This window comes from Sparus aurata, chromosome 5, assembly GCF_900880675.1.
Source record: "Sparus aurata chromosome 5, fSpaAur1.1, whole genome shotgun sequence".
In the NCBI taxonomy this organism is placed as follows: Eukaryota; Metazoa; Chordata; class Actinopteri; order Spariformes; family Sparidae; genus Sparus; species Sparus aurata.
Genome location: NC_044191.1, coordinates 9,183,286 through 9,202,676, shown reverse-complemented (window position 1 = coordinate 9,202,676; position 19,391 = coordinate 9,183,286). Strand labels below are relative to the sequence as shown.

Genomic DNA, 19,391 nt, shown 5'->3' with positions numbered 1-19,391 from the left:
GAAATGCTACTCAATGACAACGCGGACACAGTCAAGCACTCTCACTGCGTGCCGCGTCCCCTCCCCTGTGGAAAAGCTGTCGAGTCCACTTCTACGTCCAGACTTAGCACGCAGAGGGGTAGATTGACTTAACCATGCCGACTGCATCTCCTCCCTCTCACACTTACAAAGGGAGAGCATCTTGGTTCTACAGCAGGAGTAGCCAGGGGAAAAATAAATCAATATGGTTGGCAGAGGTTGTCCTCTTGCCCTTTGATGCTTCTGAGACACTTTGCGGTCTTGAACTCACACTAAACTTGCTTAGTTTTCACCTTTTCACCGGTACACACCACCCACGCACAAGATCTTATAAAATATAACTCGGTGTGCTTTGTGTGTGGATGGCATCTAAAAATGAGTGAAACAAAGAGTACAGCCTGAGAGAGGAACGTCTGAGACCGCATATGACTTAACATGACATCTCTAAATCTGCTGGATTTTTTAAGAGGCTTGGGGGCCGGTCAGTATTGAGGTCAGCAACCACAAGGTCAGTTAAAATTCCACACAAGTATATTAAGACATCCATCTGGCACCGCTCGGAGGTACACAAAATTGTGGGAATGCAGATAGATGAAGTAGAAGTTTTGAGAGGCGATATATTCAGTGACTCAACCCAAAGAAACAAGTCCAGAAATGTCCCCGTGGATCCCTTGTTAGCAATATGTCATACAAATTTATTGTAATGTGACTTGGAAGTACACAAGGTCCCTTTTTACTGTGTACAGAGCAGTACACAAACAACAATTTGTCAGCAGGAACAGCATTAGGCAGACTTTGGACAACAGGAGCACCACTGACCAGCATTTTTGAAACATGTGGTGAAATCATGCGATATATAAATCTTTCCTTTTTTTTTTTTTTTTTTTTTTTAACATTTCTATACATTTAATCTGCCTTTCCGGGATATAAAATATGTAAACATTGGATTCATTTTTTTTTGGGTCCACCTCCAGAGAGTGTTACAGCATCTTTTCTTGTCTTCCAAAAATTGATGAACATTAGATGGACTGCAGCAGTTTGTGTTAAGAAAGCTAAAAAGCCATCTTCCTGAAAGGGTTAAATATGATGGCTGGGATGTTTCTTTCAAGCTTAAATCCAGAAAAAAAGCACAGAATTCTATCAAAATTGAGACATTTTGAATTTTAAACAAGCCATCATTCCAACACAGCTCATATTCAATGATGTAAACAGCTAAAAGGTAAATATGTTCTCATCAGTGACCTTGGAAGGGGAGTCATGACTAATGGATGAAGGATTACAGTAGTTATACAGGCTCTCCTTTTTCCGACAGGGACAGTTGGTGGATTTTAATGGTGGGCAGGTTTCCGACAGGAGGGGGCTGGGTGGAGTTGGACTCCTGCGGGGGAGTCCCACTGCTGAGGATGCAGCAGCAGGTTCGGTGGAAGCTTTTACTACAAAGTTTGGCCACTTTGGCCCTGCGGCCCTGGGATGGTCCAGGTCCACTTGTGGAGCCGGCAGAAAAGACCCCCCTCCACTCCCGGCTGTCCCTGGAGGAGGGTGTCCTGGACAGGGCCATAGAGGAGGAAGGGCTGAGTCGACAGGGACCCCCCCTGCTGTCCAGGCCCAGGTTGAGAGGCTGGCTGTGACCCTGAGTTTGATTCTGAACTGCATTCAGATTGTGATGGTGAGGCCTAGGGTTCTTTCTCAGACAGTTCCCTCCAAGTAAACTCTGGAAAGCTTTTTTAAACTCCTGGTTGGAGCAGGGGTAGATGATGGGGTTGATGCAGCTGTTAAAATAACCAAGCCAGAAGGTGATCTTGAAGACGGTGTCTGAAGGTCTGTATGCAGGGAAAATGGAGCCTGGAAGGACATGAGACACAACAGGGTGGTTAACACTACAGCGGAAGGAACAACAAACTGATTTCTTGTCTGAAACTTTTAGCAGAAAACATAAGTCTACTGCCATGTTAGCAGCTCTATGAGGCTTTAGCTATAACTGCAACTATAGCTAAGTGGTACGCTAGCTTGCAAACATGCTCTCAATGAGAATGCTAACATGCTGATAGTAAAGGTGCATTATGTAGTTTTGGGGCCAAAATTCTCATTCATCATTTAATGTTTTAGGTTCAAACTTAAAGGACAATGCAACATTCATACTGTTTTACTTTTATATTTCTAGTTTTAAACAGTGTTCTGGGACCTTATTTTCCTCTGAGAACAGCTTGTTTTTTCAGTTATGGAAAAAAATTAAATCTCTGAATTCGTGTTATTACCTCAATAATATTGTAAATATTACAATTCTTAGTTTGAATTTCTTTTCCAAAACTGTATACTGTCCCTTTAAGCATGTAAAATTCTCCATGTTCACCTTAGTTTAGCGTGTTAGCTTGACAACAAGTACATGTCCGGATGGGTTTTGCAGGTGTTTTTGTATCCATACTGCAAATAGCTAATCTGAGGTAACATTTTTATAGCAATAAATCCAATAGTGTTGAAATATTTTAATTCAAACCACACATTTCAATCCCATGGTGCTGCTAGAGGAAAAGTTGATGGATCAACAAAGTCATTTTGATTCATCTTGTGGGGAACATGACCTTTTTCTGCCTCTGTGCTTGTTTGTATTTCTTAAAACAATCACAACCTGATTGGGAGCAGAAATAGCCCAGGAAGAAGCAACAGTGCCCATAAAATAGTATCGGGGCACAAAAGAAAATGACTAAAAAGGTAATGACTGCTAGCCTGTTAACATTTCATGATGTAAGCAAAAAAGTTATGGTTACAGCAACTTGCCATTTAAAGCACAGAGCTTGACAGTTATTATGAAGACAGTGATTTTGTAAACGCTAATCAGCATTCAGACAGCAACATGGGAGGAGAATGCTTACTGAAAAAGTCAGCCAGCAGGCCATATCCATATGGCAGCCATTTTCCTCCGATGTTAAGCTCAGAGTGGGAGGCTCGAATGTTACACTGCCTTTAAGGTCCTATAAACATAGGGAATCTGACAAATGATCATTGCACAGCTTCCTGATTGATTAGCAAGTGAAAAGACAATGGATAGCTAAAAACTAAAAAATGCTAAAAAGTTAGCATTTAGCCACTTCCTAGCTAACAACAACATTTGATAGACGATATTAAGGAAACGTGTAAAATAATTATGAACTACCAACACACATCTGGGACAGTTACACTGAAGCCTGGAATTGAAATGCACTTAAATTAACGTAAGCTAGAAAGTGGTTGAGTGCTAACGTTAGCGAATCGAGTATAAAATATGTTGTTCTACCAATAAATTTGTCCCGATGTCGCTACAGATTTTCACAATCCATCAACTTTTCAGCTGCTGATCAACTGGGAAGGAGTTGAAAGATAACAGTTTGTCAGAATACCTTCTTTTACATGACGTCTAACCTGGAACACAACAGCGCAATGTTCTTGGCATTTGAGCTTCCCACAGTGAGACATAAAATGACATAAAATGGCCGCTGTGAATATGGTCTATAGGTAGCTGGCCTTTACCCTCAGTCCGCAATGCATTTAGTGAGTCACACTGCCTGGCAGGATTGAATCATCCTCTGGGCACCATAGATATCTGTACTGAATTTTATGGCAAGCCATCCACACACAGTGATATTTTACCAAAGACGGAAAATGTCAACCCGCTGGTTGGGCGGGAAGGAAAAAGCAATTGGTTCAGGTTGTGATTATATGAAAATAACACATAATCTGCAACTCCTGAAAGAAACATATCATTGCAGTCATATACATTCCCAATCGTTGTACCCATTTTTCACAAAAAAACACTCCCTACTTGCCATTAATGGTAAAGACTATTAATATTGCTGCTTTTGATTAGAGGAAGAAGTCGCAGCAGAGAGCGGACGTGAGTCGGATCCTTAATGAAGAAGCAGAGGAAATGGCTTAACAGGCACATTGTATTCATCCCTGTTTTGTCACTGTAAATGTAGGTGGCTCTTCACATTTCCAGGGACTGACAGAGGAACATTAAAATAATTAAATAGTGGTCTTCTTGTGTGGCTATCGGTCTTCAGAGGCGGAAGGGAAGAACCTGTCTTGTGAAATGCTTTATTGGACGAGCTGTTGCAGACGATTAAACGTGGGCATTTGAAAAATGAGATCACGATGTGGTGATGGATTGAAAGAAGAGGTGGAGAGAGTTTGAGAGCAAATAATTTCGCGCCTGGTTCTGCAGCTCATACATTTTATTCCCAGCTGTGCCAGAAAGAGCAATTCTTTTCTTGCCAGTACCCCTGATTGATTCATTTTTTAAATGAAAAAAGGGACATTGCAGCCGTTTGATAAATGTTTTGTTGTTCAAAATCAATGAAACATCACCAGCTGTTGTCAAGGGAAAACTGTCAAACTCCAACTGTTGTGAACGTCGATTAAAACATTAAAACTAAGAGTGTTTTTGGTTGGTAAACTTCAGCAGAAAAATCTGAAAAAACCACGTTTTACCACAAAGGCCCACATTTTTTTTTTTAAAGATTTTTTCCTGGCATAGACACCTTTATTAGCAGTAGACAGAGAGGAAACACGGGAGAGAGAGGGGGATGTGACATGTAACATCCGCCGGAATTGAACCAGGGTCGGCTGCGTTTATGGCATGCGCTCTAACCACTCGACCATCTGCGCGCCAAAGGACCGCATTTTTGACTTATAAAGTTTAGTCGACAACAGTGGCGGTTCTAGACCAGTTTTAATAGGGGGCCAGGTTGGGGCTGGCTTTTTTGTTACGGGGCACATACAACCTGGAAAAAAGGATAAATCCCTCATTCAGACAAAGCAGTGTTTACAATTTCAGCAATTTTGATTGGGTAGCAAACTGCTGAGACACTATATTTCTGCCTTTCCCTTCAGAACAAAATCATTGCAAGAAATCTGTCATTGTATTATTAATGCAGACACCCTGTCAGGGGGGCCACAGGGGGGTCCAGACTCAGAGTTACGGGGGCACTGGCCCCTGTTGGCCCCCCCCCCAGAACCGCCCCTGGTCGACAACTAGTCAATTATTAGTCAATCGAAAGGAAATCAATCTCCAACAATTTTGTTCATTGTTTCTTCAGGCAAAAATGTCAAATGTCTGATGTCCAGCCAGATTTATTTAAGGATTTGCAGCTTATCTTTGTCATTTATGATAATAAATTATGCGTCTGGAGATTAGCTCTGCTTTGGTCTCCACCAACTCTTCAAACGAAAATCTGATTATTTAGCGGCACAATTTGTCTGTTGGATGTTTATGGGTAGCATTGTATGTTTTGGGTGCATTTAGCTAAAAACAACTGCGGCTCAAAACAAAGTTAATGAGATTTGTGAGAGTGAACCCAAACTGTAATGTTGTGTGCTGTAAAATGAAAACAATGATCTGATAAAGAGCGGGGTTGCAGAATTGTAAAACAGTTAATTTTGTCACCTGTATTTTTACTTCATCATAACGTCCTTTGTCATATGTCTTTGTTAGTTTTAGCCGATTGGATATCTGGACTTTTTTAGTCTTATCTTGGTAAAAGAAAACTATGACCAATTTTGGTCTAGTTTTGAAAAACAAAATAATTTTAAAAATGGCTTTTCGTTCTTTAGGTTAGATATATACCCATATATCAGGAAGTTTTGAGTCATGAGATTATATTGAACATTTCTGTCAATGTAGTCTTAATATTACTATAATCTGACCATTATTTTGAACAATTGTGATGTAGAAGGGTACTACAGGGTGTCTCAGTACACCGCATTGTTTTGCTGTTGTAATCGATATGCTGTACCCTGCGTTTCAGCCTGGTATAAAGCTTTTGACCCAAAAGAGATTGAGCGAGATGAAACAGAGGTCCCCACTCCAAACCTGGGACAGATTATAAATTGACTTTGTCTTGTTTTGCACGTCCTGGAAGAACTTCTGACATTTCATTAAGAGAGGAGAACAATCCCCAAATAACCACATAGCGGAAAAAACCCATCTCTTCAAAATTTCTGACATGATCGAATTCCCACAATTCGATAACAAAATAATGTGAGTACCAATAAACCAAATCAATCAATCACTAGTTATCATGTCAAAACTGGACCATTACTTGGTGACTCCCTGATAAATCCATCATTGTCCACAGACTTATGTGGCAGCGGTATGCAGCCAGACGCCAGCGATAGTATGGGAGTGTTGGTGAGCTGAGCCTTTTACTCATTTCCCAGTCAGCCAAATGGTAACAGCTATATTTACAAGCATGAGAGCATGGAATAAATACAAATCCTGAGGGATTTGTGTGGGCTTTGCCATATCTCATATCTACTTGGTTCAGATTTCCCCTCACATTCCCTCCACATTGACACCAGCATACAGTATATATTGCATGCATGGGTGGCAAGCTGTGTGATTCCCCTTCAAGCTTGTCTTCATGAAGCTGGGTGTTTTTGAAGTGAACGTAACATAAAGTCTGACACCGATGTAATGGCTTTATCCGTCACTCACAGCCTTGTGATGAAGTGAGTCACGGAAACGAGGGAGAGGAGGGAAATGGCTTTACAGTTCATTGAAGGATGAGTGTTGGAGATATAACAGTCTGAAAGTCTGTGCTATTGTTTACAGACAGGGGAGCGCCTGAGGCCGTCACAGGCCTGAAAGATTTATAGTGACTATTTATAGAGTGTCTACCTGGCTGAGTCACAGCTTTTACTACGCTGCTCAAGTGGTCATGAGTCCCATCTCAATGGTAGTAACTTCACGGTGCTACCATGGAGGAGCAATTCAATTAGCATGATCAAACTATTAAAGCCGGCAGCACTTAAAAACCTGGCAGTTGATGAATGGATCTGTAAAATGAATTAGTGCAGAAGTGAAATAGCTTGTTCTACAAGCGGTCTGACTCAGATATGTAAATGTAGGTGACTGAAAATATGAGTTAGTTTTTTTACATTCCTGATATCTCATTGATTAAAAAGTTACAAAGCAGTTAATTAACTGTTTTGTGCATCTTTTAAGAAAAAGGGACAGTTTGGGAAATATGCAATCTTTCTTTGATTTGTCTTTGTTAAATTGACTTATATGAGAATGCTACTTTGTGTTCAACATTAGAGATGAGAATTTGTAAGATTTTAAAGATTCCAATACCATTATTGATTCTGCTTATTGGTCTGATTCTTTACCAATTCCCTTTGCGATTACTGATCAAATTGTGTCTGCCTGGCTGTCGCCTGAGAGCAAACTGTTGCAACAGTCATCATGTCAAATCAATGAAACAAGGGAACGTAATGTTTGGCATTCATTTTCATCTAGTTTTTAAGTTGGGAAGCAGTCACACTTCTGTGTACAGTGTCAAATATGTACATGTCATTACTGGAATTTAAGACCATGATGTTTCATTATGCTGCTGATGTTTTCCTCTTACTTGAAATTATCAGATAATACTATTAGCAGTGTCGGCATTCTTTCCTTTGTCCTTTGGACCATTTCTTTCTCTCTGCCGTGACTCTTTCTTGTTGCAAGTTTCCAGCAGTGTAGAAGAATTAATCAAACGTCATCTCTTAGAAAAAAACATGCCGGCATTGATGAAAGTAATTGATACAGTCATGAGACAGTAATCTTACCTGAGCATACATACATGAAATAGTCCACAGGTAATTAAATCTGCTGTCCAACACCTCTAAAGCTCCAGGACTTAAGGATGTGGGCTGACCCTTGCTGACCCATACTGTAGGCAGCAGTGTGTGTGTGTGTGTGTGTGTGTGTGTGTGTGTGTGTGTGTGTGTGTGTGTGTGTAGTAGTAGTAGTCGGGATGGTTCACTGATTAGTGTTTTCGGATGGCACCTGGGCTCAGTGCCCCCCTGGTTCTAAAACAAGGCTCTGTCATTTCCTCTCTGTTCGCCTCCACAGACAACGCACATCTTTGTGTTTTGTTTGCACCTTACAACACCCCTCCACACACACACACACACACACACACACGCGCATGCCTCACTCATGCACATCATGCACTGCTGATTTACTGATTTCCACACCCCATATCGTTAATATTTAATTCATTTAAGTCATTTTCATTTGGTTGGATAAAAAGTATTTTTAATGTGGTGTGTCTCCCTTTTGTTGTAGCCAGCCAACAGTACCGGTTAAACAGACAAGATATAACGTGTTAATTTGTGAGCTTTATTGTTGCTTTTTATTTTTATTTTTTTTTGCTTTTTTGCTTTATTGATTTTTTTGTTTTGAAACCAAGGCCAAACGACATGCCTATGATATTAGCAATACCTAAGTCACAAAACAATATTTCTTAATAAAAAATAATATAATTTTTTTAAAATAACATATGCTATCAACTATTGAAATGTATTACTTAAAACATTAAATTAAAATTAATATATAGATAGAAACACTGTCAATGTCTGTTTTATTTATGTAACAAGATAAAGTTTTTAGTCGGTTCTTCTCATATTTCCCACACCTTCATTGAACAGTCCTGAAACCTGGAAATGAGTTAATCTTTTGCTCTTCCGGTTCCCTTGTCTCGAATCAATAGGTTTTTGGTTAGATGCCTGAAATAAGTTCTGTGGTTGGCACAAGCTAAAGAGATGTTCAAGTTTTTATGTACCACAAAAGATAATCCAGTAAAGACCCCACCATTAAATTTTAAATTGTTTCTTGTCTACAGTGAAACTTTAGCTGCAAATTATCCCAATTCTGATGTTTAAAACTCATAGGTTGTTCAATTCATCGTGAAGTTGTATAGTAGTATAATGGGAAGCTTAGCAGTGGGGGTGAAGAAGTCAATCAACTGTGATGTAGTTCATCTATTGGCTTATATTAACTTTTTATTTCTGTCAATTGCATTTACACTTCAAAAATCACAAAAGTGGTGTTTACTTGTGAAGATTATCTTGATGAACAAAACAAGTAAGTATCATAATCTTGTGTTTGCCACTGAGCTTATCTTGAGCTATAATCAAAAATCCAATTAAAAAATCCCATAGATGGCCCAGGGCGTTGCTATCCTCCAGTTTAGCTTACAAATATATGTCATCACTGTTGCTCTTTATTGTTGCTTTGCCCATACAGATGTGACAGATGTCTTCGAAATCATCTCGCTCCCAAAATTAAGAATCGCATACAAGGTGAACATGACTATACTCACCGATAGGTAGCACCAGGAAAAAGGGCAGCCAGCACAAAATGAAGCAGCCAACCACAATGCCCAAAGTCTTGGCAGCTTTCTTCTCACGTGAGAACTTGAGCAGTCGTAGGGCGAAATGTGTGCGGCAGCGGAGGGCCTCGTCCTCTGCTACCGCTGTGTTTCCTCTGTGTATCCTGAGTATAACCTTCTCTGAGTCAGACTTCTCTGTCTTGTGGCCCTCCCTCCGGCCCTGGCTCTCTCTGTGAGCCACCACATAGACCCGGCAGTACATAACCAGTATGATGGCCAGAGGGAGGTAGAAAGAGCCCACAGCAGAGAAAATAGCGTAGCCCGGCTCCTCGGTGATCTTGCAGATGGACTCGTCCTCAGGTGCCGGCTCTTTCCAGCCAAACAGAGGTCCAATGGATATGATGATAGACAGCACCCACAGCAGCATCACTGCCAGCAGTGCCCTGCGTTTTGTCATTATCGTTGGGTAACGCAGAGGGTAACTGACTCCGATGTAGCGGTCGACAGAGATCACACAGAGGCTCATGATGGAGGCAGTGCAGCAGAGCACATCCACAGCTGCCCAAACATTGCAAAAGACCCGTCCAAACATCCAACGATCCACGATCTCTAAAATTGCAGAGAAAGGCAGTACGGTGGTGCTCAGCAGTAAATCTGCCACTGCCAGATTAACTATCAAATAATGTGTGACTGTCCGCAGGTGTCGATGACAAACTACAGAGAGGATTACCAGGATGTTTCCTACAATTCCAAACGCAATGATGGCACCAAGCACCGGGCCCAGAACCACAGCTTTGATCACGTTGAGCTCTGGGACTAAAGCCTCGCTGCAGTTGGAACAGTTCTGTGTCAGAGGAGCTGGGGTCATATTGTCCAGCACAGGAACCATCTGCTCCAATACTAAGCTGATGTTTGACACTGTCCTGTGCAGCAGAGGTGGCCTGAAACACACACCTATTCAAGTTAACTACAGAAGAAATGGGACATCAGGACATTCTCATAAAAGCCATTAGAGTAATGACCACATTAAGTCCGTCTTGTCAAAACAAAAATTGAATGATGATGCCTCGACCAAATGAGCCATTATGCTGGCAACGCATCAAGAAAAATAAAACAGGAAGCATGCAGAAACACCCGGAGAGAAGTGTAATATATGCAGATGAAACCTACTGCGCTGCGATCAGGTAATCCATCTTGAAAATGTGACTGATATTAAAGCTGAACGTTTATGCCGCTGGTACGAAAGTGCTGGTTGCACACATCTAGAAAAAATCTTTTCATGGTCTTTAAACAAAAAAAGTGCCGTTTTAGAAACCACTTGTCAGGGCAGATACGCAGTAGTCCAGGCCCTTCCTGTTGAGCACGGCGGCAGATTCAGCCTCAGCACAGCAGCAGGATTCAGCACCTTTGAAAAGAGAATGAAGAATCTGCTTTGACAGAACTGACTCATCCCTGGCATACATTAAAACACAAAACACTCATCTTTTGTTTTTTGTTTCATTTCTGCAGGGTTTTTTTCTTTTTCATGGCACCCGGCTCAGACCTATCAAGACTGTGGCCTGAGAGACTTTGTTTGAGCCACAATTGCAGTCAGATCAATGTGACCATCCATCTCAAGCTTATCGACTAAACACAATGTTAGGTTGAGGAATGAAGCAACTGATATCAGGACTGATCGGTAGCCTGAACCGTTTTACTCAATAAAAACCTCGAGATGGCATCAAGCCCAACCAGAATAGAGAGAGAGAGTCAACAATGCAACACAAGACCTAATGTGTATTTTATTGCCATTCTGTGGTGATAATATGCTTTTCAACTGACCTACACACGCCTGATCTTGCTCTTAACCCCTCCTCTAAAAGAAATCAATACCAAAGTGTGACCTCTATATAAGCAGAGGTCGAAACAACACACAGTGTTACAGTTTGACTTTAACACTTTGTTATGTTTTGACCTCAATTAATGTGTGTTCATTCAAGTGTAGGTTCTATTGAGCCTTTACATCTGGAGAATAGTTTGACGTTTTGAGAAATTATACTGCTCTAATGTTTAGACACTAAATATAAAACTACCTCAAGCGGATTTCCCTTGCTTTCAGTCTTGCAGCTAAGCTCAGCTAAGATTAATGCCTGCAGGCGAAAAGAAACAACATACAGCCAGTTACTGAGTGAGCTTTAGAGGCGCTGGTGAACAGATTTTGTCACCTTTTGACAGAGCCAGGCTACCTGTTATCCCCTGCTTTCAATCAGTATGCTAGGCTAAGCTAATCAAATTGTCTGTTGGCTTGCACCACAATTAATGCACCATTTTGGTATGTGTTAAACAAAATATTGGCTTTAACGTGTTAATCAGTCAGTGTTAGAGGTGTTGGTAAGTGATTTAGTTATTACTTTTGGGACAGAGCCAAGCTAGCTGTTTTCCCATGCTTGTTTATCTTTATGCTAAGCTAACTGTCTGCTTGCTTTTAGCAATGTTTTGGTAAATATTAAACAAAGTATAATATAAAAAGTATATAGAAGATATAAACTATTGTGTTAATGAATGGACTTTAGAGGTGCTATTAATCTAAGCAGATTTTGTTACATTAAGGCAGAGCCAGGTTGCCAGTTTACCCTGCTTTCAGCATTTATGCGAAGCTAAGCTAAGTTGACTGTCTGCTGGCTCTTAGCTCCATAGCTAATGCACAATTTGGTACATATTAAACAACAGTGTTGGGGGTAACGGGGTTACAAAAGCAACGCAATACTGTAATGTGTTACTTTTAGCAGTAACAGAGTAATATAACTCATTACTAATAATATTTCAGTAATATAGTACTACAGTTATGTCACGTAACATGATACAATCCACATTACCGTTCGAAGTAAAGCGTTTCTTGTAGTTTTTTTAAGAATCCAAGCACACCAACATGACCATATTAATACAGGCTCCATGTGTGTTTATTATAGCCGAGCCCACAAGTCCTTTGGTCAGTCTCTGTGTGTCTGAAATGAGCCGTATTTCGTAGGCCTAATGATGAAGCCTAATCCGTTGAGCGCACTTTAATTTGCATTTTGAATCACATATGCCCACGCATTCCTTGTTCTGTGGACTGAAATGAAAAGGCATGAAAAAGGAAATTTTGGTCTTGTCATGTCCCTAAAAGCTACATTATAGAAGGTATAAATGTATTGCTTACAATTACAGAATATTTATTCCTATCTCAAACCAATTTTGATCCTTTGTCTACCTGCTCATACATGTGTCCAAGGCCATTCATTTATTTAAAAAGATCTCTGCTATTTAATTACTATATAGATTATTTGGGCCTTTTTTAAGTAGCTAAAAAGTAGTATAATAAGTCATTGTTACTCTACACACACAGTAATATTGTAACATAATACATACATTTCAAATGAAGGTAACTAGTAATATGTTAAACATTGCATTTTGGAAACAACTTGCCCAGCACTGTTAAACAAACAACTTTTACCTTGTTAATGGTGAGATTTAGATATGCTGGTGAACAGCTGTTACCTTCGGACGGAGCCATGTGGCTTACCGTCGTTATGCTTAATGCTTGAGTTAAGCTAATTGTCCACTGGCTTTAGCTCCATAGTTACAACACAGAGTAGTATTGATGTTGTCATCTAACTTTAACAGTAAAAGTGAGAAAGCATATTTCCCTAAAATGTTGAACTATTGTCATATCTACAGTGACGTCATTGTGCTCTGCTCCTCCGGCTGATTTTGGCTTGACTCACTCGCTCTGACTTTGATGCAACAAATTAATTTCTCTTGGGATGTTCTGTCCTTTGACTGCAGAACAATGTCTGAGTACCATGCGAGTTCCTCCACTTTGACAGATGTGAGATTAATCTTGTCTGTGCAGATTACTGACATTTGTAATGTGGATGTTCCTTAACTAAACATAGATTAGATGGGACGAGTAAAAATAGTGCAGCCATGTTGACGATTTTAGGATTTTGTTAAGCTGCTTTATTTGAGACTAAATTAAAAGTTCATCTGAGTTGCCCTCTTTTCTACTGAGTGTGTTTCTTAGCTATCTATCTATCTATCTATCTATCTATCTATCTATCTATCTATCTGTCTGTCTGTCTGTCTGTCTGTCTGTCTGGGGTGAAAATGATTTACACATGACAGACCATGCAAAGAGAGGGTAAAGGCATTATGCAGTCCCCTCAGGTCTTTAGCTCCCTCCATCATTCCTCTTCAACCTATTAACCACCGGCTGACCTTTTCCTCTGCGCCTAACAAACCTCTGCTCCGAGCTGGACGTGCATTTGTCCAACACATCTGATTGACTCTTTTGTCACCGTTTAGGTCCGGTGCGGCCAAAAGCCTTTACACATAACGCAGCACCTGAAAGCCTTCCCCACCTACTCAAGTAGAGGAAGAAGGCTATTATGAAAGGGATAGCTACATGTTTATCCACAGGAGGATTGCGGGAGCGCATCATCATTTTAGACTGCGGGACAAATTAAGTTACCTCTGGTTAAAATATTAAGTGTCCCTGCTGCATGAATATTAAACATGCTGTGTTACAATGAGCTGGAGAAATTAAGGTTGATGGATTTACTGTAAGATAAGTTTGGTCATATTGGTGGCATCCATTCAGTCATGATAAGCTCTTCTTCTCCAGTCCAGTTCTACATCATTTAGACAGCCGGCTAGCTAATACATTTTTGAACACAAATTCCACATTTCTTATGTTGTGTCATTACATGCCGCCTTCCCAGCATCACAAGACTGATTTCAGCCTATCGCTGCATATCATGAAACAATGTTAAAGACATAATATGTCAGAAAAACACAGAGAGGGACACTATGATGGGGAGAAAAGGTGACCTAGTGTCTCATTTTTGCAGAGACCCTGCAGCCCTCTGCCTGAATTTTCTTATTTTCTCAGTTTGTTGCTGCTCTGGACGCTTTACCAATCCAGTAAATGAGACTCAACAGTCAGCTATCTTTGTGATGCATTTACGGCTTGAACAAACACAGCTGATTCTATCTTTATGTTAGGTTCAGTTAACTTTGCACAAAAATGGCCGAGAGCAATGTCCTTCAGAGAGATACTGTTTACTTTTATACTCTGTGTACAGTTCAGAGCCTGTACCTCATTACTTTTACTTGAGCAAAGAAGTCGAATCAGTACTTTTATCAGAATATCTGCACTTCTGCTTGAGTAGTCGGTACTTTTGCCACCTCTGGAAATAAGATGATATGACTTGATACGACTTGATAATCATCATGTTTGTCCTGACTAGAAGAAAGGCTTATTTCTTGAACGTGGGCCAATTAAATGTTGGGAATATTTCCAATGAACCTGACAAACCTAATCTGATGAATTCATTCAACACTCACTTTGTGATCACAAGAATTTAACTCGTGACTAAAACTATTAATTTTGAGATGAACTAAAGCAGACAAGCTTACATAACATCTGGCTGCTGCTAATAAAAGACCTGTTGACTTCCACAAAATTGCAGCTTGAGGAGGATTTCATCGATGGATCCAGGTGCAGTAACGTCATGCATGCTGGTTAAGCTCTTTTCCAGCATTGATCTGTATAATATCCATACAGGGTAACACACTTCCACAGTGGAAGAGCAGCTCCATGAAGTGACTGGAGGTTGTGTGCCTCCACTTTCTATTTAAAATATTGGACATCCTGTCTGTTACATGTATGTTCCTCCACCAAAGAATTGTCTCTAAATATAAGCTCTCTGCTGTGTGTTCTTGGCTTTTTTCCAGGCCGACACACTACAATCTGCTGAGGAGGTTTGATGTGAAGCAGTTGCTGAGGGTTGGGCAGGAATCCACAATAATGTCGAGGACAGCCGGAGACGTGCAGCCTCTCTGTGTCTGCAGCTCTTTTTTAATTGGTCAGGAGCAAACAAAACCGTCCTGGCTCAGATGTAATCTCAGCCTCTGCACTGGTTTGCTGGGCAATTCCCAGCACGACAAGATGAGGCCACTGTGCAGGACTTTAGGTCATACCTGACTGACAGTGACATCCAGCTTAATAAATTGACAGAGACAAGGATCTATGGGTAACAGTCTGTTGAGACCTCAGAGTGCATTTCACTGATACACACACTCTCTTCAAACTACATTTTTATCATTAAAATTATTCAATTTCACATGCAGACCTTATCATCTTCAAGATCTGAATTCAAGACTTAAGAACAACATAAATAGCATCATTCAATTCAGTTATTTATAGCCTAGATCATTTGGACCCAGGGAACTCCCACAGATCGGAAAGACAATTAAAGGTGTTCAGACAGAGCTCATTTACTTTAAAAATAGTAGCCTTAAAGTAGATAAAATCACATTTTTTTTGTGGTCATTTTTGCACAATGCAGGATGAGATTACATCTAACATAAATTCTTCTTTTTTCATCAAAAGTCCCCTGAGGTCAGGAACAAAGAAACCATCCAGCATCACGGGCAGCAAATAACGCCTCAACTGAATGAGAAATAATAAGTGCCAAGAGGGAAACAACAACTATTCAACCATAATGCGCTAATTCAGTGCTTGAAATTACATTTCCCGGTACTCACCCAACTTTGAGTTTGATGTCCACATTCCGACGGCTCGCCTGGACCACGTTTGGAGACGGTTCGTGATTGCTGACTCGCACCGGGAGACGGTGATGTTGGGAAAAAATAAAAAAGCCGAGTGCGCTCATCGCGGAGAGCGTCCGCGTCCGCTCCGGCACAGACGACCCACCTTCAGGTGTTTCAAGTCTCTTCAGATGATGATGAGAACCATATGACTCACTCTTTCCGCTCCTCGTACCACTTTCCCCCCCCCCCCCCGTTCATCCCGCTCACCCAACCATCATCCTCATCCTCACATCGCCCCCCCCACACACACACACCCACCCACCCCCACCCTTCAGCATCACTCCCTCCCTGTGCGTCATCGCAACCAGTCAACCCAAAGTGACTTCTCATTCACATATGTTTCCTCAGCGAGCGTCATTCACCTTGACGACTGTCAGACTGCAGGAGGAGAAGATATGAGTGCAAAAATGTTTTTTAATTTTTATTTAATTTTTTTTGTGTGTAATTTTCCTAGTGTGAAATATAAAGAACAACTAAAAATACTTATACTTAAGCTACAATGTAAAAGAGCTCAATTATAGAGTCGACTTTGTTCTACAGTCTCAATACCCTGGATTTCCTCTATAATAAAAATACTACCTGACACAAATTCAATACTGTCAATAACCGTGTAGTGCATGCAGTAGCCCCCAGGCCACAGAAAGCCCTCTCATTGGTCACCCCTCCTTTAACATGTTTTGTCATTCCTACTCATGACAATATGATATATGTTTGTATAAACACAATAAGGTGCAGGAGTGATGTTTTCAAGTAAACTGGAGCTCCTTTGAGGAAGACGAGAGAGGTGGCTCAATGGTCTGAGTGGAGTACACGGCAAGATCCCCTCTTCTGCATGTTTAAAGGAGCCCTGTGAAGTTTTCGCTTCCAGTCTCCAGGGTGAAATGTCAGCACGTATCGTTTCTGCAAACCAGCAAACTTTTGTAAGTGTGACATCACTGGATATTTTAAAGGGTACCTCGGGGGAAAATTCCAATCATGTATTTGGCGATCGAAAACACCTACTTTAAATCAAATCATGATGTTTTACTGACCCAAACCAGAGCATGAGCACACCGTTGTGACCAGAGAGAAGGAGAAAATTGAATCTTAAGAAATGTTAAGTGGCAACATAAAGACACGTTATCTGTGGTTTTGCGAAACCTACAGTTTCTAACATTTACTGTATTTCTAACAAACAGAACTTCTGTTATATTCTGTGTTTCTCATCAAAATGCATTGATCTTCCAGTTCTGACCTGATGAATGCGCGTAAAATAATGCAAAACCAACTTTTTGAATATTTCAAATTATCCTTCATTTACATCCAGGTTTACTTGCTAGCAGTCTGCTTGACATTGTTCTAACATTACCACCGCTACACAAGCAGAACAGCATGAAGCCATCAACAGAACGTGAGCCCAACTGCATCCTTGTGTGCGCATTACACAAACAAGGTGGACACCTGAACCTGTAAACATCGCTACATGGCAAAACCAGTGGACACAAACCCATAAGAGTACCTTCTGAGTACATTCTGTGAGCTTTCTTACTGTGTGGGTTTTTGACTAAAGAAGCTATGTGAAGAAGTCACTGGGAAATTGTGATGAGTGATTTTCATAATTTTTTTTTAATTTTTTTTTTATTTTATCGACTAAATCAAATCAATTCAAATCAATTTTATTTATATAGCCCAAAATCACAATCACATTGCCTCAGTGGGCTTTACAATCTGTACAGTGAACAACATCCTCTGTCCTTAGACCCTCCATTCGAGTGAGGAAAAACTTCACATGTTGATGGAAAAAAAAAACCTTTTAACAGGGTAAGAAAAACTATGGAAGAAACCTCAGGAAGAGCCACAGAGGTGGGATCCCTCTTCCAGGACGGACAGACATGCAATAGATGTTGCGTGTACAGAAAAGAGCAACAATTCACAGTTTACAAGTTACATCAACAGAAAATCTGATACAAGTTATGTAAAGTTAGTGGATCCAGGAGACGACCGAGCAGGACGAGGCATCACCAAGTGGTGCCCGAGCCAGACGACCTCCTGTCCACCATGATGACCTGGAAGAGGGCAGGCCACACAAGATAATTATTAATAGACAGAGAGAGGCATCAAGGTTAACAGAAATATAGATATGAGGAGATAGTGAACCAGAGGAGAGCAATGATCCAGCAGAGCCAGGGTTGTGACGATCCAGATCAGTCAAAGTCAGCTTTGAAAAATGAATAAATGATTAATTGATTAATTATGAAAACAATCTGCGGATTAATCATTCTTGAAAATGATTGTTAGTTGCAGCCCTAGTATACACTTAGAATATATTTATTTTATTATACTAATACCTTAGAAGTCAACAATGTATGATGACTGTCAACTTTTCTTACCATAATATTCTTTTACTCTTTTCCCTCTTGTTTGCCTGGTATAGTTGGACCTACGTATATTATCAATAACCCAAATGAACAAAAGAATTACACAACACTTGGATTTGCTGGCTGTAATCCAAGGCATTACCTCTTCATCTCATCAACAGTAGACACGTTTAAACAAAACATGTCATGCTTTACATGAATACAAAACATGATCATTGTTTCTACTACGGCCCTTGTCTTTGAGTTTCTTTTTCTCTTTTGTCTTTTGAGAAGAACTAAGAACTAAAGCACACAGTAACACCACAATATATGCAGTATGTATAGTGCCCATAAGACTCTGCAGCAGAACTCAGTCAATAACACTGTTTATGCCTGAGGGCTAACAGTCAATTGCATTTTGACCGGAGTTGCAGTTTCACTAGGGGCTTTATTATTCAGCGCTATGCTTGTACTTTTTCCTCTTTATTTTTCATTTTTTTAATTAAGCTATGATGAAGAGATGAAGAAGAAAAAAAGCGCACAAACAGTTCTACAAGAACACACAAATAGAAAAGTACATTGATTTTGCTTTGGACCGCTTCCCTTTTTCCCCAGCATGGACAAATCCTCTGTTTATCCAGTTGGTGTATTCTGTGTTTTCCCATTGGATCCAGACATGAGTGCTTCACCTTGGGCTGCTGCCGGCTCACAGTGAGAGATCTGTGAAGTAAACATACGACCATTTAAAGTACAGCTGCTCATCTCAATCAATGATGAGATTTTCATTGTAGAACACTGTGTGTCTTGGTGCCTGCAGTTATATCTCGGGGACAAATCTACTTCGTCATGTCAAAAGCCAAACAACAAACATAAGTCTCCTACGTACAATCACATCTGCAACAGGCAGTGCGTAACATCCCATTCTGTTTTGTGTGCACAATAAATGGATCATTTTAAATGTCACAAATAGGGCATCTTTAAAAAGCAATTATTATAACATTTACACAGATTATGTCTCATTATTTCGCTTGCGTGACTGTCTCGCACTGACACAAACAGACCGTTTTCTAAATAAGTGTTTACAGCGACAATTATACATCAATTATTGTGTAATTATGTTTGCATTAAAAAAAAACAAGCCAGTGAAGCAATGTCGTGCTTAGAAAGATTACAAAAACAACGAGGCAGTGAAATGAAGCTCATATGTTTTGGCTGTTCATTTGCATCTTGTTAGGGTCTATCATGCTATCTAAGACCTGTTGGAAAAGCAATT

General features: G+C 40.4%; 1 protein-coding gene across 2 annotated transcripts; it reads right to left on the bottom strand.

The window, feature by feature from the left end:
• Positions 1-685: 685 nt before the first annotated feature.
• Positions 686-15,957, bottom strand: adra1aa (adrenoceptor alpha 1Aa). 2 transcript variants are annotated; one of them, XM_030416067.1, is made up of 4 exons: positions 15,717-15,957; positions 10,320-10,554; positions 9,141-10,103; positions 686-1,860 (listed from the first exon to the last, which is right to left on the bottom strand). In XM_030416067.1, the coding sequence occupies exons 3-4, from the start codon at positions 10,036-10,038 to the stop codon at positions 1,304-1,306; spliced, it is 1,455 nt and encodes a 484-aa protein (XP_030271927.1). In that variant the 5' UTR covers positions 10,039-10,103; positions 10,320-10,554; positions 15,717-15,957; the 3' UTR covers positions 686-1,303. The 2 variants fall into 2 exon arrangements, with proteins under 2 accessions (XP_030271927.1, XP_030271926.1); XM_030416066.1 differs by having other exon boundaries at positions 9,141-10,090.
• Between the last annotated feature and the right edge of the window lie 3,434 nt (positions 15,958-19,391).